The sequence below is a fragment of the Antrostomus carolinensis genome, unplaced genomic scaffold (genome assembly GCF_000700745.2).
Source record: "Antrostomus carolinensis isolate BGI_N321 unplaced genomic scaffold, ASM70074v2 scaffold4962, whole genome shotgun sequence".
Lineage (NCBI taxonomy): Eukaryota > Metazoa > Chordata > Aves > Caprimulgiformes > Caprimulgidae > Antrostomus > Antrostomus carolinensis.
In genome coordinates, this window is record NW_010298805.1 from 6630 (window position 1) to 34380 (window position 27751).

At 36.4% G+C, this 27751-nt stretch overlaps 1 protein-coding gene across 3 annotated transcripts; it reads right to left on the minus strand.

Annotated features, from left to right (window-relative positions):
- On the minus strand, window positions 1-27336 carry HYCC2 (hyccin PI4KA lipid kinase complex subunit 2). Of its 3 annotated transcripts, none has more exons than XM_029083639.1 (11): window positions 27280-27336; window positions 26103-26204; window positions 20097-20276; window positions 17991-18071; window positions 17256-17371; window positions 16420-16515; window positions 14598-14714; window positions 13815-13902; window positions 7540-7694; window positions 6262-6290; window positions 1-1177 (listed from the first exon to the last, which is right to left on the minus strand). In XM_029083639.1, the coding sequence occupies exons 1-11, from the start codon at window positions 27328-27330 to the stop codon at window positions 597-599; spliced, it is 1596 nt and encodes a 531-aa protein (XP_028939472.1). In that variant the 5' UTR covers window positions 27331-27336; the 3' UTR covers window positions 1-596. The 3 variants fall into 3 exon arrangements, with proteins under 3 accessions (XP_028939472.1, XP_028939471.1, XP_010160863.1); XM_029083638.1 differs by having other exon boundaries at window positions 1-1201; window positions 6178-6345; window positions 7535-7694; XM_010162561.1 differs by lacking the exon at window positions 6262-6290 and having other exon boundaries at window positions 1-1201; window positions 7535-7694.
- Window positions 27337-27751: the final 415 nt, after the last annotated feature.

Here is a 27751-nt window from a genome sequence, read left to right on the forward strand (position 1 = left end):
GGCAAGAAAAAACTACCCTCATTTTAATGAAAAAAGTGCTGTAGGCAGCCAGGAGCAGCAATGACAATCCCCTCCCCAGAATTGATTGCACAGACTCAGAGAGGTCCAAAGTCACATTAGAATCTCTGAGGCACTCCTGGTTCTGAGAAAGAAAAGTCATGATCCAGTAGTCTGCAGTACTGTCGACCAAGAAAACAAACCCGTTTCTATTTCTTAACAAAGCCAAAGCATCATGTCATAGGGATCACATTCACCATTTCCGCCGGGGTCTCCAGTCTCACAGTGTTGAAATGGGACTGATCAGCCTACGATGGATTGCACATCACCCAAGAAGAAAGGAAGGCATGGAAAAAGGCATACAGTACATTATATACTGCTTCACAACCATGTTTACAAGGTGAGGGGAGGATGAAGGTAAGGGAGGAATTATTGCTGTTTCAGTAATACAGTATGATAGCTAAACCAAATCAAACAAGACCACAACAGTCAGTATTTTCACACTGCGGGATAATGGTTCATATTTTGCCTAAGGATAAACTTGCCTGGGGACTAAGGGGAAAGAGGGAGGGGAGGAGTCCTAAGGAAGGGAGTAAAAGTTACACCTGGGATATCAGCTGCATATTGAAACTTGGAGACCGAGACTGCTTGGTTAGGGGAGCTCCCGGGGGAAGGAGATCTTTACCTTCCCCAGCTTGGCCTAGTCGGTCCTCTTGTAGGCTGATAGTTGAAAATCGATTGGTGTTGCCAGCTGCAAGGTTAGTAACACCCTCTGTACCAGCTCCAACACTGGAGCCTGCTTGACTGCCATTCACATAGTCAAATGATTTACTGGAGGAAGCACTGGCGGTCCTGATCAGGCTCAAACTGTTAGCTTTTGGCACCGCCTGCGCAGCAGGCAGGCTAAGGTGTTTCTTAGTAGGTGTCATCTCAATTATATCTGCACCAAGGTCACTGGATTGGTGTATATACTGCTTCCAAGCTACTGAATCTCGAGGGCTCTCATTGGATTTTGCTGCAGAAGATGTTTCTTTATCCTTAGCAGAACGCCCACTTGCTGTTTTCCTTAAGCTGCCCTTCTGGGATACAGATGATAGAGGTTTGGTCCCAACTGGCTGGCTGCTGAGGGAAGCTCCTGATGAAAATCCTTCATCAGCATCATTAAGGTTCACAGATTCCTCTCTTCCATTTACACCTTCAGCATCTATTAAGAAAAAAAGAAACAACCAAAAAAAACCCCAAATCAATCAGAACTCACAGTAACCGTTCAAGTTACATGAAGACAAAGATGCGCACAGAACGTCAAAACAAATCTCATTTGCTAATCCACCTGGTTTCCATTTATTTTTTTTATTCTCAGTCAATAATCTTACTATTTAGCAGGATAATGGAATCTAACAATAAGTACTCCTGAGCTTGATTTGCATTTCCTCTACATCATTTTTATCAGTGAACTTTGACTATAAACAAGAAGAGTTTGGTTAATTAGTTTTCATTCTGTCTGCAGATACTGGCACTCATTCTGCTCCTACATGTGGTTTAAAAAAAACCAAAAACCAACCAACCAAACAAAAAATACTTTCAAACTTTTTATCCTATTTTGAGGAAAGATCTAAGCATGTTCAGGATCTCTTCCAGTCAGAGTAAATTCTGGCAAGTGCTTGGTAAGCTTCAGAATCAGGCTACTTCCTAGGCCAGCAACCACAATGCCACAACAGAGGTAAAAGGCTTATATTGTGTGTAGCTGGCACTTCAAACAATGTGACTATACCTTCTGTTGGAGATTAACCTAATTCCTAGTTCTCTCTCTTCCACAGCTCAATCCTCCCTTCATTTCCAGTAAGCCTATCTAAGTGCTTCCACCATATTTGCTTTTATCGCAGCATCTAGATTTTTTCAGAGGAAAATTCTCATATTAAGAGAAATTTAACCTCTGGAATACTTCATGTTGTAGAAAAGGCAGTGTGCTTTTGACTGGAATCTCAAAGAGAAAGAAAAAAAAAAAAAAGCCTGACAAACTTATTTCTTAAATCCTTGTTTTCAGACCTATAAAATGATTAGGGCTGCACACAAAGACTTAAAAAAAGGAAAAAAAAAAAAAAAAAAAAGAAAAAAAAAGAAAAAGAAAGTTATATTCCAGAGCTTTTTCTAAGCTCCAAGCACTCAAAAGAAGACTTACTGTTTCAGTAGAAAACTGAACAGCATTCAAATTTCAAAAATGAAAATGGAACTTGAGTTTTTGCTCCATATATCTCGTTTCAATGGAAAAAAACCATAAAGTTTAACCATGTTAGCAAAAAAGGAGACATTCAAGCTGTAAAAATTTTGCTTTTCTTCATAAAAGCTGTGGAGCCTGATTATTTGTGAGAAATCTGAAAAACCTATGGATCTGTCCCAGCTAAAGCCACTGTACTGCTCTACTGCAAGTTTGTTCAATCCAGCTTGCCGCCAAGCAAACATGCTTAAATCTCTTTTGTGGAATGGGGAAAAAAAAAGTGGTGGCAAGGATCTAGGAGATTCATTCTAAAATCTGAGTGGAAGCTCATCCTTTCATGCTGACTGTTCACTCAGCACTAAGGAACATTTTACTTTACGGCAAGCAGAATAGACACAAAGCTTTCAGTGTTGTTGCTGTCTCTGTGTAGCAGGAATATAGCCCAATGTGTAAAGCAAAAAGAAAACTTTACATGGAGGTTTTACTATTATGTTTTAATCTTACTACTACTTTTCAAAACTTTGCCTTGGAATTACTATTACGGTGTGTCAGCTTAAAAAAGGTGTTTCGCCGTCTCCAAATCGGACCATTCTCAGAACAATGCAATGTGAGATTATTCTGTAGTTTTATATAGTTCTATTTGATTCATTAGTCTCCAAGAAGCAGAAAGGTAATATAGTTTATGTTACTGCAGTTTTCCATCATTGGTAAAGCCTTCAGCCTTAGAAAAAGAAGCTTCTTAGGTTTCAAGGGCTATTATTAAAATGAAGGATGTGTTACTTGCTTTAACTTCCTGTAACCATATTTAAAATACATACACTTTCCCCTGCTCCTGCCCACCCTGTTTGGTCAAACTAGGCCTTCATCTTCTCATTCAGACATAAGTGTGTTTTCTCACATTAGACAGGGATATATTTTATTCACAATCCACCACATCTCCATTCCCTCCGCAACCTTCCCACGCATAATCAAAGATACTAATAAAAACGTGACATAACTGGAACATACTGAAAGCAAGAGCACTTTTTCAATAAACCAACATTTATGTTTCTTTATATAATCATGCAAAGCTGGATGAAAGCATGTTTGGTTACAAGCAGCAAAAGCAGCAGCTGAAGTCCCCTCTCAAGCTCTTCTTATTCAAACGAAAGATGTGTAACTTTTGAGAAAGTATCTCCAGACATTACTGTTAAGCTTTTTATTATTAAAAGAACATCAGTCATCTTCAAAGTATACATTAAAACATTGCTGAGTAACAGGATGCTAAACCAGACATTCCTATTCAGGGACAATGAAGCAGAAGAGTCACATTGGAAAGCTGGCATTTTATCCACAGAATTTAAAGATAAGACTGAGAGGGGTTGCTGCAAGCTTTTGGATGCTGCAACTATACAGAGGCCCAAGCAGCTCAGCAGTGCTCAAAAATGAAGAAGATAGAGAAGACAACATGCAAGAGAATTTCTGTCTACTCAGATCCATACACCTATAGAAGTTCTCAATGGGATTTAAGTAATTCAGCAAACATATTATTTTCCGTGCAAGAGAGTTTCTGTCTACTCAGATCCATACACCTATAGTTCTCAATGGCATTTAAGTAATTCAGCAAACATATTATTTTCCCAATAAATATATGTTATTTTTCCTCTAAAAACTGCCCTCAGAGACAATCAAAAATGTTTGAGTCCTTACATACTCTGTTTGGGTGGAAAAACAGGATGAAGTCATAAAGTTTTCTTTTCCCCCAGTAGTCCAATAAGACAATTAAAAACGAAAACAAAACTAAAAGCCTACTCCTCCCAAGCACTCTTCTACTGTAAAGCCAGAAGAGAAAGAGACAGTGCAACTTGACAGAAATCATATCAATTGCACTACAGTGTGTATTCAGGACTCCTACTGTTCCTTATCAGAAAAAGTCTGTCCCCAAATAATTAACTATTTATGCCTGTACATAATTAATCCGGTAGATGTAGATACAGCATTCTCCACTGACCCAAAACAGTGCACATAACCACAGCTTCTACCACCCAGAAGCAGAATATCTTGTAAGGCACTATTGAGTCATTCTTGAAATCTCCTGCCTTTTTCTACTTACTGGGTCAAAACATTGATCTACAGAAAGTGTTTTATACAGCTTTCTAAAGTGACTTCTATTCTGTTTATCCTTCCCATACCTGAAGGTTGAAAATTCACTAGAAATTATGAGTCTCTTGTTATATTGTTTGATATCAAAATTTTATTTATGAGAGGAAATTTGCTAGCTGAAACTTTCTGGGAAATCAGCATCAGTAAAATAATAGACCACTTACATATATACACAATTCTAAACTGATTATAATCAAGTTAAACTCCATTCCTCGGCCTTCTTCCAGATGCTATCAACTGGCAGAATTCAGTTAGCCCAAGCAGAAGTTACAGAAGTAAAGGGTATTCAACCCACTTCTGTTGAAGTAAAGCATATGGAATGATGCCTTACCCAAGGACATGCCAAATTATATAGAGGTTTTAAAACAAATTAAGACTAGGAGGCCACATCTTTATCAACTTCTTTCCCACTTCCTGTGGGAAAGAGATGTATCTACGTCTGTATCTACATCTCCCAGAAGGTTCTCTGCAGCTGAGTACTTCTCCATATCCTTCAGGTCATGCACATGCAAAGTTTAGTAAACTGGAGTAAGACCAAGTGAACAAGTGAATTCAGAAGACAGGACTCATTTACTGAGCATGCTCAAATTCACTATGCACCAAGGAGTAGATTATAAACCTGCACTAAACATTTTTATGCAATTATCTTCAATAGTAACATGATGTCTTAATTATTGTTTGATAGCAACTCTGATTAAAGATTCTGTGATAACACTACATTAAATCTCCAATTTCTCCAAATTATTGTTTCCAGAAGAACAAATCTAAAACCTATGTAGCTCATAACCAAATGCGCAAATAAATCTCATTTATTATCAACTTCCACGCATAGAGGCTGGAAATACAAAAGGAATGTTCAGATAGAAAAGATGAATTAAGATAGAAGAACACTTGAAAATATTTTTAGCTAACTTTACAATAAATTAGTTCTTAACTCTGAGGAGAAATCACAACTCAAATTCGGTACTCAAACCCACATATTTTACAGAGTAAAGATGAGAAAACTAATAGATGAACTAATAGATGAACATAAACTTCTACTAGCTACTTTATCTGCTATTCTTGTCTGTAGAGCAGACATATGAAGTCCTACAGCATTTGTGTGGACAGCATGACTGAGAAAGAAAGCAGTAATCGTTTCTAAGGTTTTTAGAAACGTGACAATGATTTCTTGAAAACACAAGTGCTTTTTTGGTACTTGTCTTTAAAGCAGCCAGCTCATCCATTTAAACAAGTTGCACATGTATGAATTTTCAGTTACAGGATGACTGGCAAATAAAAACATCAGCAGTTGTATATCTGTCTTAGATAGGCTTGACTTTCAACAGGAACAGGAAACTTCGTTCTTGGAAATTTAAAAACTGCAGATTAACAAGACACTATTGTAACTAAGTTTTAGCCAAATCCATTCATACTCTATACTGTCTATTTTCAGGACTAGATTCATATTCAACTGGTGCATTTTTTCCTTCTGAATATTAGATTAAACATGCTCAGTAATAGAAAGTTTCCAAGCAATCTCAAAGCTCTTGCCTATTACCCCTGACTTTTTTTTGCTTTTTTTTGCTTTTTTTTTTTGCCATGCCAAGCAGTCTTTCACCACACAGATGCAAGCCCCAGGCCAGCCCACGTGATAATAAAAGGTAGTACCTGACCTGGTGTTAGGTATATAGGGGATGAGTGTATTGCAAAGAGAAGCTAATACACCCTGGGATAGCGGAAACAGACACTAGAATGGAAAGAAGTTCTGCTTGGGGATAGGGAGCCAGGATCCTCCTCCAGCAACTGCCTCACTGACTTCTGCCTCCTCATCTCTGTCCTACCCTCTGTTGTGGCTGCTGCCAAGGTGGGCTCCGGGAAGACATGCTCAGGGGTCCTGCGCATCAGCACCTCCCCCTCTTGCTCACGTTTGATCCCTAGGTCTGTGGAGCCGTGTTGGATCGGTGAGCCAGGTATGCTTGAGTCAGCCTCGTTTGAGAAGTCAAAGCCATCTGGGATTCAACATATAACATTTTAGTGCTTTTCTATTCCTTTCTTGCCAGGCCAACCCAGGCAGGGAAAATAAAAGATTTATGCAGACATAGAACAAACACAAAACACTACCCATGCTTAGTTAAAAGTTGTGAGAACATCCACAGAAAGGGACAGGTGGCTATACTGTAGACTAGAGACTAGCAAATGAATATAACGGCAACTACAGTGAAGACAAACAGGACCTAGAGTCCTGAAAACAGAGGACAGCTACTTGTTGTCTCGGACATCCTGATTCAGATGAAGACCAGAGGTCATCAATTCTTTTGCATACAATACACGCGTGCGCGCGCGCACACACAGACACACACACACACGAAGACATGAAGTACCACAGGAAAATATGTAATCCTTGTTTTCAGATTCTTTTACCCTCAGTTTATTTTTAGGTTATTCTGCTTTTTACCTTCAGCCATTTATGCAGCTTTTTTAAATCAGTGTTTTATACAGGCAGCAACAAAGCTTTGTAAGTATGACAAAGTGATTAAAAAGCAAGCTTTTTGCTACACCTACACCTAAGATGTCATCATATCAAGGTAAATATTACTAGTTATTTATTTATTTTCTTCATACAGTCAAGCACACTTCCATACAACGTAAGTACTCATTGAGGAAAAATAAGGACTAATCCTAAAATATCCAAAGTTATTTTATGACACGGCCCCCTCTCTAAATTGGGCCATATGATGGTAGGAGTGCAATGTTCAGCTTTTCCCTCTCCCACTGCCTTCAGTAGCTTTAGGATAATACCATTCATTCCCTGACCTATTTATGACGGGAGGCAGTTGAATTTTAGTGTGGATTAAAGAACTTAAATTCTAAGCCAAACTCTACCTCTACAATTTTATGCTGTGTTACATAGGTAAAAAAAGAAGTCTTACTGAACATTTTCCAGCTTCTCCATTTTCTCACCTACCTCATGAGTTATCATCAAATTAAAACCAAAACAAACACCCCAAATGTTCATGTTCATGCAGTGCTTTGAAGATGTAAAATATTATACATTGTTATGGAGTATCACCTCTCAAAAACAAACAAACAAAAAAACCCCAAATGTTCTGCATTCAAACTCAGAAGCCAGATTACAGTGATGATGATGAATACAGTACAGTACACTACAGTATTTGCTTTTTGGCAGAGAAAGCTCACCTTCTCTCCTCCAGCGATGACGACGGATAGAAGCTGTTGTAATAGCAGTCCGAGAAATCCTCGGCACTGTTGGAGTAACTTCTACTTTCAGTACCTTCTGGCCTTCTTGCGATGCATCAGGAGCATCAAAGGGCAGCGAGTTCTTCATGGCATTTGCAACCTAAGATAAAATAAAATGCTGTACTACCACTGTCCGTGATTGTGCTAATGGCAATATTAGAACTCTTGCTGGATATAGAAATGGAAACAGCCAAGAATTGTTAATTATGTCAGATCCCATCTGGATGGATGGCCCCATCCTCAAGATTCACAGTTGACAAATATGTTGAAAAGCTCATCATAAACATATTCCCAAAAATATAGCTGAATTTTCTCCATTTTTGTGAGGTTACTTCATTCCACGTTTGACACTTATACTAACAGAAGTTACGTCCTGCACAGGAAGGTCGTCATCTAAGAGAGACTACAAAATCACAAGGAAAATACTGTTTATGTCTTATGACAAGAATGTCATAAAACTAAGTCACAAGCCAAGTCAACGCAGACAGCATATGGCTTTGTGCATGGGGGAGGACAGGGTCAGTTTCCAATCCACCCTACCCCATATCCCTCCATGGCCCCCCAAAAAAACCCAACACCTAACCAAGGGGATTAGCCTGCAGGTACTTGAAAGAATTAAAAAAAAAAAAAAAAAAAAAGGCAACATAAAAAAATGAGCATCAAATCATTAAAGTGCATTCATCTTCATTACATCTGATTTTTTATTGTAATACCCTATTATAAAGTCTGAAGTTTTGTCTGGCAGCTTTGAGAACAAGTAACCTCTTTTGGCTTTGATGTTTTAACTGCTTCTTTAAATTTCCCATAAAATGCCTTTGTGGAATTAGAGGTTTACTTTAAAAAAATAATAAAAAAGCAACTTTCAGTTAATGTTTCCTAGTTTACAAGTAAATGGTTCAAAAAGATCTTGAAAAGCAAGCTGGGTCTCTATGGCACGCACAGTATTCAACAATAACAAACTTGCTGCACACAAAATATAATTTTAAAAGGAAAAAAAAAAAAAAATCAAAGTGAACACACCTTGATCTTCCAAAATCTTACTGACTTTGTACAACCAATCAGGAATAAAAATATTAGACACATTTTAAACTTAACATCACAACTTCATTCAGAGATCTCTTATGTTTCACAGACATCTGACTTCCTACATGCTCTTCACTCCCCCTCTAATAAAGACAGTAAATAAAATAAGAGGTTCAGTCATCTAGAATTAATGCGAAACAACTATGGAAAAATGTAACTTGGTAATCTCTATAAAATTCTACCTAGTAACAGTTCCCACCATAACTTGGGCAGGCTATTCTCTCCACTACAGTTTACAAGAAACAGGAAAAGCAACTTTATGTTGCCTCCTCATGCATTATTTTCCCTTGTATCACAAAAAAAATTGATTTTGCAACTTGAGAGAAGAGACTTCACTATATGGCAAGAGAAACACATTTATTTAAGATATGCAGACCACATGTATGTAAATCCACGTAGTCTACTTGTTAGCCCAAGGCAAAGGCATGTCATGCCTATTTTAAAACACAAACTATAAGGCTGACTCTTCTGTCCACTCAAATGAAAAACAGACCTGCTTTAAAACATGCATCTCTGCAAGCCATTCCACTTTTCTAACAGTGCATACATTTTTTTTATTCTTTTAAAATCATGTTATTCTTCTAAGAACAGGCATTTTGTTTATTGTATAAAGACTTGTGGCTAGCTGATGGAGTAGTATCAACTGTTTAGCACATTACTAAAATAATTTCCTAGTTTTATGCTGTAAGCAACATTTTCAAATGTTCCCCCCAACCTAGTGACAGAATTAATGCACTTTTAAACCTCATCAATGTTGTCTTGATATTCTGAGGTTGCCAGAGGCCTTGAAAACATAAGGTACATCCAACAAATTCCTTGAACTCCCAAAGCCCACATATACCAAATCTGCTTAACTAATTAAGTCACCTTTCATTAGCATTTGCAAAAACACAAACTACAAGAAATCACAGAATCACAGAATGGTTTGGATTGGAAGGAACTTTTAAAGGCCATCTAGTCCAACCCCCCTGCAGTGAGCAGGGACATCTTCAACCAGATCAGGTTGATCAGAGCTCTGTCAAACCTGACCTTCAGTGTTTCCAAGGATGGGGCTTCTACCATCCCTCTGGGCAACCTGTGCCAGTGTTTCGCCACTCTCATTGTAAAAAAATGTCTTCCTTATATCTAGTCTAAATCTCCCCTCTTTCAGTTTAAAACCATTACCCCTTGTCCTATCACTACAGGCCCTGCTAAAAAGTCTGTCCCCATCTTTCTTATAGGTCCCCTTCAGTTACTGAAAGGCTGCAATAAGGTCTCCCCAGAGCCTTCTCTTCTCCAGGGTGAACAACCCCAGTTCTCTCAGCCTTTCTTCATAGGAGAGAGGTTCCATCCCTCTGATCATCCTCGTCGCCTCCTCTGGACTTGCTCCAACAGGCCCATGTCTTTCCTGTGCTGAGGACTCCACAGCTGGACACAGTACTGCAGGTGAGGTCTCACCGGAGTGAAGTAGAGGGGCAGAATCAATCTACTAAATCACTGGAACAGACCCTATTGGCAGAACTTTGTATTATCATGTGAAGATCTCAGATCTTTGATAAAAAGCCTATATCAATGCATATGGCATGCCATAAAAGCTCCGTGAATTAAAGGTGTTTATTCACATCATAATAAAGTAAAAGTTACTTTCTTACAAGTTGTATCAGGCAAACTATCCAGCAACCATGAGAAGAAATAAGTGTTTCAAATAGTAAAGCCACATATCACAGCTAAATTAAAGCCTTTTTACTTCCTGGGGAACTTGAATGGCTGCCATATAGCTGATCCTGATGTCCAGCTGCTGTTGTGATCCTGTAACTCTGCATTAAACACCTTCTCCACTGCCTTCCTGTCTGACTTCTAACCAACACAAAATATTATTGGCACCATCACAGAAATGCTCCTTATCATTCTGCCTTCCACTTGTCCAGCATTGATTTCCCTTTGCTAGCCAATTCTCTCAGCCTCAACACTTGTTTGTGAACTGCTTTCCTATTGGCACATAGGCCTTTTTCCATGCCATCCTCTCCAAATGGTACAAACTGCATTCACCCTATCCTTGATCCCACTGAAGACTTCAGAAACTCATTTCTGCTGTACTCAACCAAAGCAGATCAAGTCCAACAGTATACAATGGTTTGCCTTCCCATTTTCTACTGGCTAGAGTTGCTCCCTCTTTTGAATAGGTACCTTTCTCAGTATACAGGATTAAAAATCTAAAAATTAGTAGCAAAATTTTCTGCAACAGGACTAGAAGTGATAGAGAAGTTCTGCTTGTTGAATCTTTTAACAGCTGGCCCTTTCTAACGATACAAATCGTACTTCTGGGGACTGAGGAGAACCATATGGAGATAAAAATCAATGCAACAGTAAAATTTTGAAATAATCAGTTTGAATGAGTCACAGCCTTTCTCTGACATAAAAAAACTCCAAAACTGTGATCCTTTGGGATGCAAAAAAACTTGCTCACTGTGTCTAACCCAGCACTGAAAGGCAGGAAAACAAACAAACAGCACAATTCAGACTTGGCAGGCCAAGTCTGCAGCTATCAATGACAAAGGAGCACTGGTTTCAGGCCAGACATCCACTCTTGCCTACCAGAAAGGAGCTCTAATGAAAAGTACATCCAACAGAAGCAGTAAGTATATCAATAAAATACACTGGATAAAGGTGCTGTCACAATAGGGACTTGCTGATCCATGCGTCTTAAGAACCAGGCTAAGAAAGTCTGTGTGTCTCTGCACTGAAGACAGGGATTTCCACCTGAAACAAGTACAAAACTCTTGCGTACCAAGGAAAAGCGACTGACTGGAACTAAGCTACTCCCCAGGTCCAGGCTAGCTTGGTAGAAATATTCAGTCTTGGTGATTAGTTTCCCTCTGTAGAAACTCCCGGTTTTCATGACTATGAAACCAATACTCAGTGTTTGTTAACAGAGACACTTTTCCCAGAAAAAAGCATTTCTTGCCCTTTCCAGTGCAGTCTCTGGGTAACAGCGGAAGATGACTTCTTCTACATGACACACATTTCATAGCAAGGATCTACTATATTGTTAAAAATATTTCTCCAAGAGACGTACCCAAACACGGGGACTGTGATGTATCTCATTGTAATGATGACTGATGGTATTTCCACAATTATACAAATAGCTTGAATAGAGATATCTAAAAATAATCCTAACGTGGGGGTTTGCCTTAGTATTAAATGAACTTCAAAGAATTTGCTGCTGTTAGGAAATCTTAGGCAGAGGCTGAACTTGAAATTTATCTGGGATGCTGCACAGATGATATTTTATTTGGTGCAAGTAGTTTTAACTTTAAAATACAAAATTTTATAATGCTGCTAAATTATACACATCCTCTGGAGAATGCAGTGAGGTGAAAGGATTTCAACCTTTGAAAAAGTCAAATCACTTGAACATATAGCACGAGGCCAAGGACATGCAGGTCATTTTTTCATAAAACTCACAATTTCTTAAAGTTGTTTTTTAAAAATTGCAGTAAATCAAGACAGGAGGCAAGGCAATGATCAGAGTATTAAGAGGAAAACCCCAAAGATGTGTCTGCATGCATCTGCACGAAAAACTGACAACTGGGGAAGGGGGAAAAATTGATGATGTCATGACATCACTGACACCAGATAATAGGATGGAGAGGCAATAGTACTTTGGAAAAAACCAAATACATTTTAGAAGATTCTTACAATTAGAAGTAATCTCTAAGGACAAACATTAAAAATGAACAATGAAGACTGAAAATTGTCATATCATCAATTGAATTAAGTTCCAGATCCTCCTAAACACCTTTTAAATGTAGTTTGACAGGATGGCCCAATTCAGCAGGTTCAATATTTAATTTAAAACTTTCAATCTGATGGAGTGACGAGTCATTTCCAAAAGGAACCAACTATTATAATTCAATGGATACCAAGCATTTAGAATGCAGCAGTGTCAGAAAGCCAGTAGATAAATTTTATAGCCAATATTAATTCATCAAGAGAATAATTTTATATAATGTATTGCAGGAGAGGGATTTCAGATTGCCACAGAAGATTTTTCCCAATCCATTCCTTTCTCAGTTATGTAGAAAGCATTGAAATTCTACTGCTGTTAGTTCAGAGGAACACTAAAAGCTTCTAGTCACAATTCTGATGCAGGAACTGAGACAATAGTCTATTTTACTTTATTCTCCTTAATTTTCCTTCTTATTTTGGTCCTCATTCCTACATCTGACAAAAAATAAAACCCCTCAATTTCTCCTTTCTCTCTGTCAACCTCCTCATCCTTCCCAATCACATCAACCTGCATTCATCCCAGTTCCACCACCTTCCCCATTTCATTTATCTCTTTTTATGATCAGAACAGCAAGTATAATGTAAACTGAAAAAAAAAAAAAAAATCCAAACAATCAGAATACCCAGGACAATATAAACATGTACTGTGATCAAGCAGGCCTCTCCATATTTATATTTTAACCATCATCCTCCATACCAAGAGGTTTCAACCTCTTGACTTGCTTGATTGCAAGTGCTAGCCCAGCAAAATCTCCTCAGCCATTAACACGGCATTATTCTAGCTACTAAAAAGAAACCCAGCTCTGCCCCAGCTAAAAACCAGGACACTCCATTCTACTGCTGCTCCTCCAAACAGTAAAGATTAAGATCCATGTGAATCTGATAAATCAAAATCAGACATTGATTCTGGAGCTGAAGTTCCTTTTCACTTTCATCTCTCTCCTGTTGTTACTTTTTCTACTATGTTATCAGTTAAACCTCACAGCATATTCTCAGCCCCTCTGAAGGTCTAGAAGCAAAGAAAACACCTTTTTTGCAACCAATGTCCTATGACATATAATCATTCGTTTAAGCTTATTTGAATCACTCATTGGTAGCTTATGCCAAAACATTTTGATCCAACTGTAATAGATTAGAAAATCCTGTCTTTCAGCATCAGTGAGTCCTAGGAGATCCAAACACCCTAGCTTAACACACAAGTAGAAAAAGTATAGTATAAATAGCAACGTTGAAAACATTAGTTGTTAACCACCACTTCTGTTTGGGACTGCAGTAAATGGCCACAAATGCTTTTGTTACCAGTCCACTTCAGAAACACATCCATCCTCCTCTTAACCAAGCCCATAAATTGCAATGGATTGTTTCTTACCAGCAGAGGCTGTGAGTAGAGTTCAAGCTGTGCTCTGTAAATTATGTCCTCCAATACCTCCTGGCCAAGATCCCACTGACCATTGTATCTAAAAAGTAAATAAATATCTTTATCTTTCATATCTTATGAACTCAACCTTGTCTTTTTTCTGACAAAATCCAGCTCTTCCCTTCTTTGCTTATACAGAAAGTTCATCAACGGTATGTACACCCTAGCCCTTTCACTTCTTTTAAAAGTACAGATAAAGTATTTTTTTAATTAATATTGTTGGTATAACAAAAAAGCTGCTCCTTGTCACCTTCAAGTATGACAAAGTTGATGCCATAATCAGGACAAACTTAAATAATTTTAAAAAGGGGGTCAAGATGTAAAGCTTAACACTGCTTAGCAGAACTGTATTTCCATCAGAAATGGATTCTTGCTACCTCAGAAGCTACTGACATTCAGGAGCTTTGCATTTTATCAGGTTTTCTTGGCATCCAAGCTCATTACACTTGTGAACAGAAGGTATCTGGTGGTAGTGGAAAACTGGGAAAAAAGGAAGCCAGAGCCTAACTCCCTTCAGCACCTATTGCTGGTTGTTCATCACCTAATTCAATGCTGACAGATATTTTCAAATTACCAGTTGGCTGAGTGAGGAAGTTAATGGGAAATACACTAACCAAGTCATAAACTTGTGTTATGAGTTTAACTATTTTTTCAGTCATAAAACAACTAGCATTTATATTTTAATTCACGTAAACCCCAACATTTCTCTTTATATAAAAGACCCCATCCACTTACATGGCATAATAGACACCTGTGAGCAGCTGCACCATGAAGTCAGGGTCCAACACCACTCTACTACAGTGTTCTTTCCAGCGTTTCTCATGCTGCCGTGGAAATCCACTCACACACAGCCTGAAAAAACACACCATTGTAACAAAATGTTAACCCCACAAAGTCTTTACTACAGAGATTTGAGTTAATTTTCAAAATTTATTTTTCAAAATATAAGTACACAATGCAGAACATTCTTATGCTGCTCTCCCAACCATTAAAGCAGTTTTATAACAATGCCTTGAGGTGTGGCTTGCTGGTACTCCAGTGTTAGTCCCATACAGACATTAGCTCCATCTGTTTTCTTCAAGTCATAACCATCTTCTAAAGAATGAGGGTGACAAGATGTTATCTACTGCCAGGCACCAAATAGGAGGCTCTTCTCAAAATTCAGTAACTGAAACCAACTTTCTTTAAAGGAAACATTCCAGGGGTATAGAAGAGAAATGTCATCTCCTATCTAATGTATGATGACAGCATGTAATCACCTTTTACCTAAAGTGGGAAACAGATACCGTATTATTGAGAATTGCTCTCAGTTGCCTTCTAAAAAAATAATTCTGACCCTTGAAAAAGGGCTTGTATTCCCATATACTTCACAGCACTGAGTGTCCATAAAAACCAGAATAATTTATTCATAACTTTAATATCTGAATCTTCATCATGGAAGCAACACATGGACAGTAACACATAACTGCTGCGCTGCTTCAAAAACATCAAAAAAATCCCTAGCCTATAAAATGTTGTCTCTCTTCTCTACCCAAAGAACAGATCTAACTTTCAGATGCAAGAAAATTCAACATATTTGGCAAATTTAGCAAGTCAAGTGAAGATGATGGAAGCACACCAAGAATTAATCCATTCCCATCAAAAATCACAGCAAAGCAAACACGCTATAAATCTTAACTGCATGTGTGTGTTACTCCAAAATATATGTTGTTAGAAGCTAATCTGATCCTTCTTTGCTACATAACTGAATTGCACATAATGCTTTTCTTTCATGGCAGTACTGTGCTGAAGCAAACAAGCTAAATCAAAAACCATTTAAAGAGGTTGCTCTGTTTGGGGGTAGCAGGAGAATTTATCTCATTTTAGACAAAAATGCTGGTAAAAAAAAAACACAAAACATATGGCAATACCAAATATACTTGAGATTTTTCAGAACAAAAAGCAGGCATCTTTGCCAACCAGATGCTTCTAAGACTATTCACGTAGGAGGTTATATAAAGGGCATGTCTAAGAGTTTGAGAAAACACAGTACTGGATTTTCCAGAAAGTAGGATGTTATTATCAGGTAAAAAAGGAAAAGGAAAAAAGAAAAAAGAAACAAATGAAAACCCAAACAAACCACTAAACTCCAGAACATTGTGCAACCACTTCATATAAACTATCCTCAGAAGAAAGACATTAATATTTTGTAAGCAGAAGAAACTGGTGATATTCATCATAAGATTTTTAAGTTGACCACACCGACAAATGTCTGACAGCTATGTAAATCCAAAAAAATGCAAATCAGTCTGAGTATCTTCAACTAATTTTCCCCCAAAATTGCCTTTCTTTTTCCTGTCCAAATAACAGAAAGTTACATAACTAGAATGAAAGCCCATGCAGTATGCAATGCAACCACGGCTGCAAATTTCCAATTAAGTTGCAAGACTGACTAAGAGTTAAATATTCTAAGTTATTAAACACAACAAATAAATTCATTAATTTTTTCTTTTTGCTGGAGGAGTATTTAGAAGTCTAGATGCACCCTGCAAGACTATTTAAAAGGCAAGTGTCTCACCTGGAACCCATCCTACAAAGTGACTGGTAAGAAGAGGCAGGCATATAGACAATAGCAGAATTGTAGCACAGCATAAGAAAGCTCAGCACCTCAAACCTGAAAAGAGACAAAAGCCAAACTTTGAATGTTTTAAATTCTTAATATTTCATCAGAACTTAACAGCAAAATTCTCTAACTCAGTCTCAAAAAATACCCCACAGGAAAAAGCAGCAGCAGTAAACATACAAATCCTGAAAACATCTTCCATTATAATTCACTAACTTGAAACAGGCTATTAAAGGTTCAGTATTAAACACTTAAAATTAATATTACTGAAAGCCATTAGCATATGCAGGAACTACAGAGGAAAAGGCATACAGCATAATATTTGGACAAAATTACAGAACTGGACAAGTCTGCAATGCATTCAAAATTATTCTATCAGTTTTCCCAGAGCTGGCTTTAGACACAGGTAAAGCTGACAGTCACTAGAACAGGGCAATTTCTCTCATCCCTAGTTCTGTCTATCCACTCAGCTCCATTCCCCTTTTTCTGTGGAAAAATCAATCACAGCCTCAGAGCCAAAGCTGAAATTTATAAAACTTCCAGGAAAATTTGAGTTGACAGCCATAAACCCAAAGATGTTTCTGACAGATACAGAAATGACAGAGAAGTTACAAAGTTGGAACAAACAACAAAAATACTATACCTCAAGATGACCAAGACTGTTCTCTAGAATTTATTTCCAAGCACTTAATGCTGAGAAAGGACTGAACACATAATACATTTTGTCTTAATGTTAAGGACTTCTCGTCTGGCTAGTGAAATATCTCTTATGCTAGAATACATCCACCTACCGATTCTGTGCTGTAAAGGTTTCTCTTTGAGGATGAAGATCACTGTAAACTACCCTGATGAGATCATGCTGACACAGGGCTCCTTCAGTTAAAGCCATGGATCCAATAGTAGAAGGCTAGAAGTAGGTAGTGGGAGGAGGAAGGAAAGAGGGGGGAGAAACCAAGCAATAAGTAAAAAGTTCTCAAAAGCATTAAAACTCCTAACCACTCAAGCCAAGACATACTTGTCTTGCGATCTGTAAAAATGAACACAGTAAATCTAAAAACTTGACTATTATTATAAACAGCTTCCACACTTACAAGCAATATTGTAAGGTGAGAGCAATATTCAATTTTTTCTTACATATCCATTTACAGTAAGTTTGTCCTAATAGCACAGACCTTTTGTACAGCAACAGTAGAGAAAGGAGAACTTGATTCCAAGTTTCAAACTATATTAAGGAGGAATTAGAAGGAAGACAACTTTTATACTAACACATAAGAGGCAAAAAAACACAGTTTCAACTACAACACAACTAAACTACATTCAAAACAGGACAGTCAGCAAAGATTTTTCAACACTTACATTCCTTTCCTTCTACTAATGCTACTGAATTCGATTACACTAATTGTAAGCTACCGACATGGAAAACTTACTGCAATAAGATGCATCTAAAATGGCCTGTTGCATCAAATGGTTCCAGTTTTCATTTCTCTAATAGATCCAATTTTAATTTACCACAGCAGCTCTCTTACCTCATGATATATTGAGGGTTTAGATAATGAAGGAATGGTGAAAGATAAAACTTTGTTGTTTCCATCTTTGTCAGCAATTTCCTGCATTAAAAAACAAAACCAAAACCCAAACAGAAGTAAGGAGATAGGACTTGGAATAATTTTCAATTCTTAGAAGGCATTTAACAAATAAAAAGTTAGATGCCCTGATCTGGTAAGACTACTAACAGCCCCAGGTCTCTGTGCGTTTGCAGAATATCATCAAATTTACATACCTATTTAACAAGTGTAGAACACCTCTATCACATACTGTTTTGCAGAATCAGTCTGCAACACTTAAAAAAAAAAAAAATCAACATTGGCTCCTTGATCAGTGTGACTTTATCAAAAACAAACAAACAAAAAAGAACAAAAAACTTTTCTAGCCCGCTTTTACATTATAACATTTATTTATAATAGAATTGCACAGTGGAGCAAGACTAAACTTGAAGCCCAGAAGATATAGACGCACGAGGGCTGATGAGTCACTTGCTGACAACAGGCAGTACTTCGTAATAAATGCACCACAGAGAAAAGGTGAAATCAAGGAGACTGGCAAAGTTTCTCCAGGCATTCTATCAGTAAAAAATACACAGAATGTTTTCTCAAAAGGCTTTCAAACTGGTCAGATTTTACAGTTGCTAGGCTACTACATAAGCAGACCCATCAGTTTTTAAAGCAAATATACTAAGAGCAATTACGTAAGACTATACCAAAAAGGAGTCTAAAATCCTGACTTTCACTCTGTACAGCAAATTCCCAAACCATGAACTCTAGTCATTCCAGTTTATGTGAAAACTTAGTCCAAGGTAGCACAGTACTTGTAGTAGGCTTTAAGGATCACAATGGGAGGACAGCTGATAGAATTTAGCAAAATGTAAAAGATGTATCTTTGTTTTTCACTTTCTAAGTATTGAGAAAATAACTTCACTCCTTCAGTCTCAGTATATATGCAGAAAAATATCAACAGCTTACTCGAAGGAAAAAAAAATAGTGGGAGCCACTGTCCATTTTGAGGCCTCTTTCTTCCTGAACCTGGAGAGAATTAAGGAATTACTGTCCCTAACAGATAAGAATCACCCACATGACTTTCAAAGGAACTGCAAAAGGACCTTTATGAGAAAACAGTTGACAAAGATAAATACGCTACTTCAGCAAAGCAAACAGTAACAAAAATCAGCAAGCAGCTTCCAATGTTTTTTCTATCAGAATAAATCTAAAACAACTACTTCTTACAGTTGTCAGAGCTGATCTACAGACACATAACAATACTATTTTTTCTTTTAAGAATCACAGTTTGACTGTTCTGTGTCTCATCACGTCTAGAAACCTAACATACAATTTAAAGGAGGGGTTTACTATGATAGTACAGAGAAGGGCAATGTTTCAATATAGTATAAGTCCTATAAAACAGAAATTTCCCATTAGAGAATGCCTGTCTTGGCAGTATTGCTAATTTTATCAAACAGGCTCATGACATTACAAGAGTAAACACTTGCAGGTTAAGGAAAGGATATAAAAAACTACTTTTACATCCAAGAGCCAAACTTAAAACTTCTACAGTTACTTTTACTTATTCTTAAAATCACAGTTCCACTCAAGACAACTGCCTCAAACATACACACACACACATGTATCTAAGTGCTAGCATGCAGAGTGCTTTCAGCTTCAAATGACCCTTTAAAAAAACATATTCAAAGTGTGGGATGGAGAGAAGGGACACATGAGGGTTGACCAAGTATATTGGCATTGCAATCATCTCCATAGAAAGTTGTATTTTTCAACACTAAGGAGGGCTATTTAATTTCCTTACAAACACAAGTATATAACAGTTCAAGAAAGCCCATGAGATGGTCCTTTTTAGTTAAAATGTTTGTCTCAAGAAGATTACTATAAAAAATATTTCTGCAAACATGTTCTTACTAAACCTTCATTACTTTATGTTTTTCTCCAGATTAAATATGCTTTCATGGAAGTGTATTATAATTTTTAAAATGTTGTTCCAACAATTTACTTTATTCCTAGTGGTCAGTGATGCAAAACCTCAAATCAAAGCTTTCCTCAGCCATTCCCACTCATCTCACTTACCAAGTTGTAAATGCCAAGTAGTAATGCTTCAATGCAACCATTACTCTGCCTATCCCTGCTGGCAGTAAGACGCAGATACACCCAGATCAACTCTGGCAAAAATTGCAGTGTGAATCTCTTGAGCCGAACTTCAGAACTACGATAAAGTTCAAAGAGCTGGTGGCAAACAGGCTCCAGGAGCTATGGAAAGGCAAAAAGGCTAATTAATTACCGTTAGGCTTCTCTAGTAAGGGAGAATGAAATAGCAAATACAAGGGCTATATCATATAGCCACTGCAGCCAGTAAAAATTACACTCCTTGATGGCAACTAAGCAAATGAACCAAAATGTGATCTGCATTCCTTTTAAGGACATCTATAAGGATGGACCTGAGGAGCATTAGCATGCAATATTGGGAAATGTGGTCTTACTACAGCCACTACCATCTTGTGCTTTGAGAACATTATTCTCTAGGGCTGCCAGTATGAGATTTATTTTGTATATAGGTACTAACTTAAGGCATGTGACATACACGTAGCTTGAATTATGTGCACCATAAAACTTAATGGTACAGTTGTAAGGTTTATAAAAGTAAAAAGGTTAAAGATTAGCTGCTAATGACAAGTCTATTGACAAAAATATGAATTAATTTCTTACCTACGGCTTTTTAGTCTCAAACCCAACAAGTGTGCATTTGTTCATTACAATGCAAACTGATTTTTCCATCTTGAGTTGCACTTAGGGTTTCAGTACAAGAATCAAAAAAGGCCCTTATCAAGTCACTGTGATGTAAGCACAAGAAAAACCCTGCCATTTTAAGGGTCTAGAATGCCAAACCAAGAGTTAAGATGCATCCACAAAGCTGTTACTGAACAGGAGAAAAATAAAAAGAACCACGTCAAACTGTCTCCACCTTTTCCATGAGTAATCAAGTCTTTACCAAAGTAAAAAACTTAAAAAAAAAAAAAAATATTTAAAGAAACAGATAAATTTTTATAATGTCTGTGACCAGTAGCTACCATTTCATTCTAAGAAATGGGATGATCTAACCTAAGGAAAATACTCATGGGATTCAATGTCCAAAACGACGGAGGCATCCATGTAATCTAAAGCATCTATATTCATACAAAAGAGTAAGAGAGTCAGAAAATAGAGGCCAGTATCTCAAATAAGTCTTCTTTCTAATCGTACATGCTTCATGCAGCTCTCATATACATACACAATAATATTAAATATTCAATTATATCTATCATCTTCTAGAGCAATAAAAACCCTACATTTGACCAACACAATAGCAGCTGTACTGATGAGACAAAAAGGCAGAAATAGGAAACATGCAGTGCAGGGCAGAAGATCAGATAAGACACGTATGACTCCTCTTTCAGTACACACTCTCACTGCCAAGGATACGCAGCTCAGGACTTTCAGAGCATTAGCAGTATGTTTCATAGACTTGGATGCATTCTTTAATTTGTCTATTCATCAAAATCTTAGAACCCAGAATTTCCGGTAGAATTCAATGTCACTCTTTTGCTATGCTGTATGAAGATGTACTTCTGGGGTAAAAAATTACTCTTAAAAAACTTTGAAGACAGCCTTTGCTATGAGCAGAAGGACAGCCATTTCTACAAGTGATTAGTTTGAATGTTTGATAAATGTGCAATGCCATAAATCTGTATGACTGTTCAACTTCACATAAACATATTTAGACTTAGATATTTTACTCTAGTAAAACCATGAAACATAAACATGATAGCATTTTCTGTTATGATGGCTGCCTTAAGAGAGCATCACCCAAGAAAGGGTGGACACATTAGTTTCATTTCTAACACACACTATTCTGGTCAACGAAGCATACAATTTTTAAACAACTGATTACATAAGCCATAACATGACATCTATGTAAAATAAAACTTTGCTATCGGACAAATCTCTTCTTATACAAGGCTCTGGTATAAGTGCCTTGTGTAACAAAGGTTCTGACTGGCAGCCTAGCTACTCTAAGCTAAAAGCTTGTTTTCACAACAGAAGCAAAGAGAGACTCCACAAGAGAGGGAGGGAAGAAAGCTGACACTGACAGCATTGACAGGGAATGAGATAAAGTCCAGTCTTTTGGAGCACACAGATTTTTACAAGCCATATATGTAAATACCTCACCACTTAATTTTTGTTTTGGGATCTAAATGCAATTAGAAGCCCATAAAGCTCCTATTGCAATCAGTTTAATAAAACAATGCTAGGGCTTTCTCTATCAATTTGAGCATATATTATTTTATGTAGTATATTTGTTCCAGTATTCCATAGATACAGAGTACTTTATGTTCAAAAGATGCCCACATATATTCTTTCTTAATTAATATTTACTTAGCAGAAACTCCTATATGAAAGTGACACTAATTACTAAAACCATCTGTTATAGTAAATGTTCAAATCCTCAGAGAAAGAACTGTATCCTTGCTTTATGAAAGGCGTAGCACATTTCAGATGTTCAAATAAAAATATTGATTAATAAATAATTCAGAGATCATTGAAGAAATGCGTAGGTTTTCTTTAAAAGCAGATATGAGCAAGAAGCTAGCATCAAGAAGAAAAAGGAAGAAATCTCCTGAAACAATAAATACAAGCATATCTGAAAAGAGGTAACAGGAGTAAGAAAAGCTAAACAAATGCTATCAGAAACCAGATATATACAGTAACACTGCTATAAATAGTACTTCTATTAGATTAAAGATGACAGCAGTCCAAAGCTGTTTCCTATTTGAAATTAGCCAGTCTAATACAAATCCCATTACAAACTGTGGAAAAGAATAATTTACTTTAGCTAAAGTCAGATGAGACTCAACCAAAGCAGTTACTGACTTTATTTTACTTCCTTTAATTTTATAAAATTAGTTTTTTAAGTGAAACCATACTCTGCAGAAATATACAAGCCATATCCAGTCACTGGTGCATGCAAGCATCTAAATATTCCTCATTTCTAGCAGTTGTCCTATTAGTTGTGGAAAAGGTGTAACAACTGCAAATTACTTAGGTGAAAACCTGAAAGTTGTTTGTAGCAACTACTATAGCACTTCTGATGTATTCAGAGCTTTAAGTCCACAAGAAAAAGCTGCTATCACAAAGATGCTACAACACAAGTATTTTCAAAGGCATGATCACACAAGTCTTTCCTATCAAAGTATATAGTACGATTGTTTCTCACCTGGAAACACAGAACTTGACACTGTAAGAAAGAACAAATGTTTTCCTTGCATCCTGTTATCTGTCTTTTCAGAGAACCAGACTCTTACAATTAATACTCTGAATATAAATATTGAGAATACACTGGATAAACAGAGGAAATGGAGCTTTTGTCATCACTAGTGAGTGTGTACATGAACTGGCACACACTTTTTTAATTCCAAAGATCTTTCTGTCTAAAGCTGAAGAAAACTGAGTAGCACAGCACTCAACCAAAAAATCCAAAGTAAAATGTCTCTTATAACTGCATCTCTTTTCTGACAAACTAAAGACTTATATTAAAGGAGCTTTCCTATTAGTATAAAAAGCAATTAGCATAACATATAATTACAAATGAAAATTTTATTGGCTTAAATGTGACATTGATATAATTTACAGACTTCATTTTACACCTCACCCAGAAGCAGACTAGTCATGTTTTAAGGAAGCTGATGAATAGCTTTAGTTTGGCTTATTTTAGAAGTTTGCCAAATCTCAAGAGCCATATTTTGAAGTTCAATGTAATGTATTATAAAATGCATGACAAAGATTGGAAGTGCTTGCTTTTCTGAAGAATTCAATTGTGGTAAAAAATAATGTGCTCATTTTAGTCTTAACTATAACATAATGGGTTAGTTATTATTTGAAGAGTACTGAGTGTGGGAAATGCTTGACATTGCAAAGATGATCTCATTTTGTTTTAAGGCTGAGTTTTCCAAGTTAAACCTAAATAGCCCCACATTCAATGTTTAAATTTCAGTACTGCATTAACTTTAATACCTACAGCATTTATGTCTACAACCATAAACAAATTCCAAAAATTATAAAACTATCTGAAAAACAGTACTTCAAAAGCACTTTACTTCAGAATTCAAATATTATGCAAAAAAACAATACATTATTCAGTTAAAGAAGCTGTTTATGAGCAATATCACACTCTACTCTCTAAGTGACTTTCTGTTCCAGACATTATCTTCTCCATATCAAATAGGAGTCAGAGAATTTCCTAAAAAGTAAAGAGTAACCATTTTATTTAACTTGACAGTATGCCTGCCTTCATTTGATAGCTCTCAAATTGGTAGACAGCAGTCAAAAAAGAGAAACACCTTGGTTGTTTGTTTTGGTTGCTAAACATGCTGGTTCCATGTTAAATTAACAATCCTGTCTTATCAAGACAGAATTATATGATTCTAGAAAAATTCATCATGTTTGCCTTAAGTAGTTTGCCCCTTTCAGGAAGTTTTAAAAATAGACCAACTTTATGATTAAGTTGTAGTAAAAAATTTCCTTGTCTATCAAGTTTAAGTATCCAGCAAGTACATTTTTATAATAGTCTACCACATAAGCCTTATCTTCATAAGCAATCGGTTATCTTTCTAACCAATAATACCTTATGAAGCATATTTTTAAAACCCCACACTTAGAGCCAAATATTACCACAGAATTATGCAAAATAATGAATTTACTACGGCTATACTCCTCACAAGCAAATAAGTTTGGAAGAAGTGCAACAAGGAAATACATACTGCCTTAACAAGCAGAACCTGTCATCTTTGAATCTAGGATTGCTTATCTCAGAATCAGGCCTAAACAGCAACAGCAGTTTGAAGGAGTAATATTTGACAAGCATCAGTGTGTAATAACATAAAATTATTGTCACACCCTTAAGAAGACATTCTTTTTGCAAATCTGGTTCTTTGCATTATTTAAAAAAAATAATCAAATGCTTATTCTCAAAGCAAAGGAAAGCTTTTATGTTTTCAGAATTATACATACACACAAATACACACCTAAAAGACAACAACAGCAATGGTGGCTTCAGGTTGGAGAGAGAGTAACAGTAGCTTCAGTACAAAGAAAAAGGTTACTATGCACATTATTTGTAACACTGAAATGAAGTTGACAGCTATGAAGCTTTTTTTTTTTTTAATTGCATGAGCATTATGCAATCTCCTTTAAGCTCAGTCAGGCACTCAGCTTCCAAAAGAAGCTGAGCTGTGCTTAGGAAAATAAAGAACTTCCTTGCTGTGTACACTTGCCATTTAATTTATAAATACACAAGAGATCAAAGATGATAAATATTTTGAAGCACTTTATCTAAAATAGTTTACACAGCAGAGAATGGTATGCTTGCACAATTTATTCAGAAGTAGTATTTCACACACTTTCCCAGAAATGCTCATAGCAGAAGCCAATGAAATAGAAAGCTCAGTTTAATGCCATTTTCAAAATAAATTATGTACAAAGGTAAGCTAAATTTTCTTTGTACATTTATTTTTCAGGGCCCTGGTTCTGCTCTTGTTTACAGGAGTGTAACCCAAATTACACAAACATGATACTACTATAAGTGAAAGAAGATCTGGTTATTTTAATAGGATTTAATAAATTTATTCCATCTTCCACTGTAATAAGCCACCAAGTGAGAAGCACATTGGTCTTACTGAGTTTCACAGCAAGGTCTACTTTGCCTCTGTTATGATTGAAAGGTGGCTTGTGGCAGGGAAAAAAGATATTAAAAAACCCCCCATGCCAAATCAAGTGTTACAGTTGGTTGTGGCAAGTAAAATCTAGCAGAGAGCATAAACTGCATTTTTGGGAGCAGATTAAGTTGTGTCTTACCAGAAAGGCATTAAAGTAATGGTCAAAAAACAAGAAAGTAAAAAGAAGGATAAGACTCATGTTAGATTACATTAGAAAGAAGAATCAAAGAATCTTCTCTCCATCTCCACTTCTCAATTACTCTAGTTTCAGTTGTAGAGGTGGAAGATACAAGAATGTGAACAAAAATCTTTTAAAAAAGTCTCCTACCTCATTATTTGGGTCTTGAATGACCTTATAAAGAGCTGGTACCAGTGGTTTTTTTCGGTGCAATGTAGCTGCATAGCTGGAAATTTGTGTTTCAGGTAATGCCTAAAGAGGAAAAAAAAAAAAATGTTACTATGATAAATCAATGCTTCCAAGTTTTAAAGATCTCCACAAAAGGATTCAGTCTCATCCCAACATCAAGAAAAATTACTGAAGTTCAGTAAGTTTTCAGACTTGTAACTTAGTTCATTCAGTACGAGTTCTTCTCCATATGAATAACATCTGGGGGCACACACCAACTTTCAGGATTACATCCAAAAGCAGTTTCAGATTTATCTTTCATAAAATCACTTGCTCCAGCTTGATATGAGGACTCTCTTTCTCAATATTCTGTATCTAACAGGCACTTTTCAAAGTCTTTATCAAATCAGTTCAAATTATTTAAGAGATGTGGATCATCTAGAATGAGTATGGACAGCCTCAAGTCTCACCAAGCAACCACATCTGTGGATTTTGCATCTTTGGCTCCTCCACAAATTTCCAACAGCACACAATGGATTATTGTGTACCATCAATGATGTCAGGAATTACTAATTCTTAATTTAAACAACAGATTAATTTCATATCAGTCATGAAATCCAGTTTTCTTTTTTATGCATTATCCTGTATTTCACTCAGCATAATTATCAACATGCAAAATAGTTTAAAAATACTTCAGATTCTTCATGACAAAATAATTAATTTTATACAGACCACAGGAAAAAAAAAGACAAATATTTTTCTTTAATATGTTTTTAAACTCCAAACATTTCTACTAATTTTTTTTTTTTAATAAAAATGTTGATGAATTAGAAATTTGGGCAGCATTATCCAGCTGTCAGTTGAATTCTGTCAGCTTGATCTATACAGAAATATATGCTTTAAAAAAACCACATTGCTATCGCAGTGTTCTGCTCTGTAATAAACAATAAACTACTATTAGAACTATGCATTGTATATTATGTACCAGTTGACTCATTTACATAGACCTTTGCATGCTTTATGCATTACAAGAAGTTGAAAGATGAAGTAATAGATATTTAAAATGTTTATTATTGGATATTTAAATAAATAAATAAATAAATCAATGTTCTGTGGCACAAAGCAAATGGTATAGCTATCATTCATCTTTTCAGCTCACCTTGAATTCTGACAGCCATTCTTCCACAACACCTCGTTCTGATCCCAGCATTTTCTTACTTCTTTTTGCTTTCCTCTTACCTTTACAAGAGAAAGGAAAAAATAAATCAAATAAGAGTTCTGCAGTAAAACTTAAGTTTTGTAAAATCCTACCCCAATGAAAAGCTGTTAACATATTTCCAATAGAGTTACAGAATATCAAACAATAGGAAAAGTTGCATTTTGGACAACAGGTTCCATTTTCTAACAATGATTAAACTGTTCTCTTGAGACTTTTAGTTGAAAGTACTGCACATTAGTGGAGGAGGAGGAAAAAGAACAATTCAGTGTTTCAGGCCAAAATGTATATTAAGACAAACACATCATCCCATTCTTGCTCCCTTACCAAATATAGTACAAAGAAAAGACAAGTGGAACAAAGTAAAGAGCATCATGGAATAAATCATGTGAGACGTTGTAGTGACAGTCCTCCC

What these genes read in the sequence shown, in the direction of transcription:
- HYCC2 (XM_029083638.1), bottom strand. Translation starts at nt 27,330, where the DNA reads ATGCTGGGATCAGAACGAGGTGTTGTGGAAGAATGGCTGTCAGAATTC. An exon ending in TACTTGGCATTTACAACTTG is followed by an intron (nt 18,072 to 20,096) that starts GTAAGTGAGATG and finishes TTTTTAATGCAG; the next exon opens with GAAATTGCTGACAAAGATGG. An exon ending in GGCAGCAGCCACAACAGAGG is followed by an intron (nt 1,202 to 6,177) that starts GTAGGACAGAGA and finishes TTTTCTTAATAG; the next exon opens with ATGCTGAAGGTGTAAATGGA.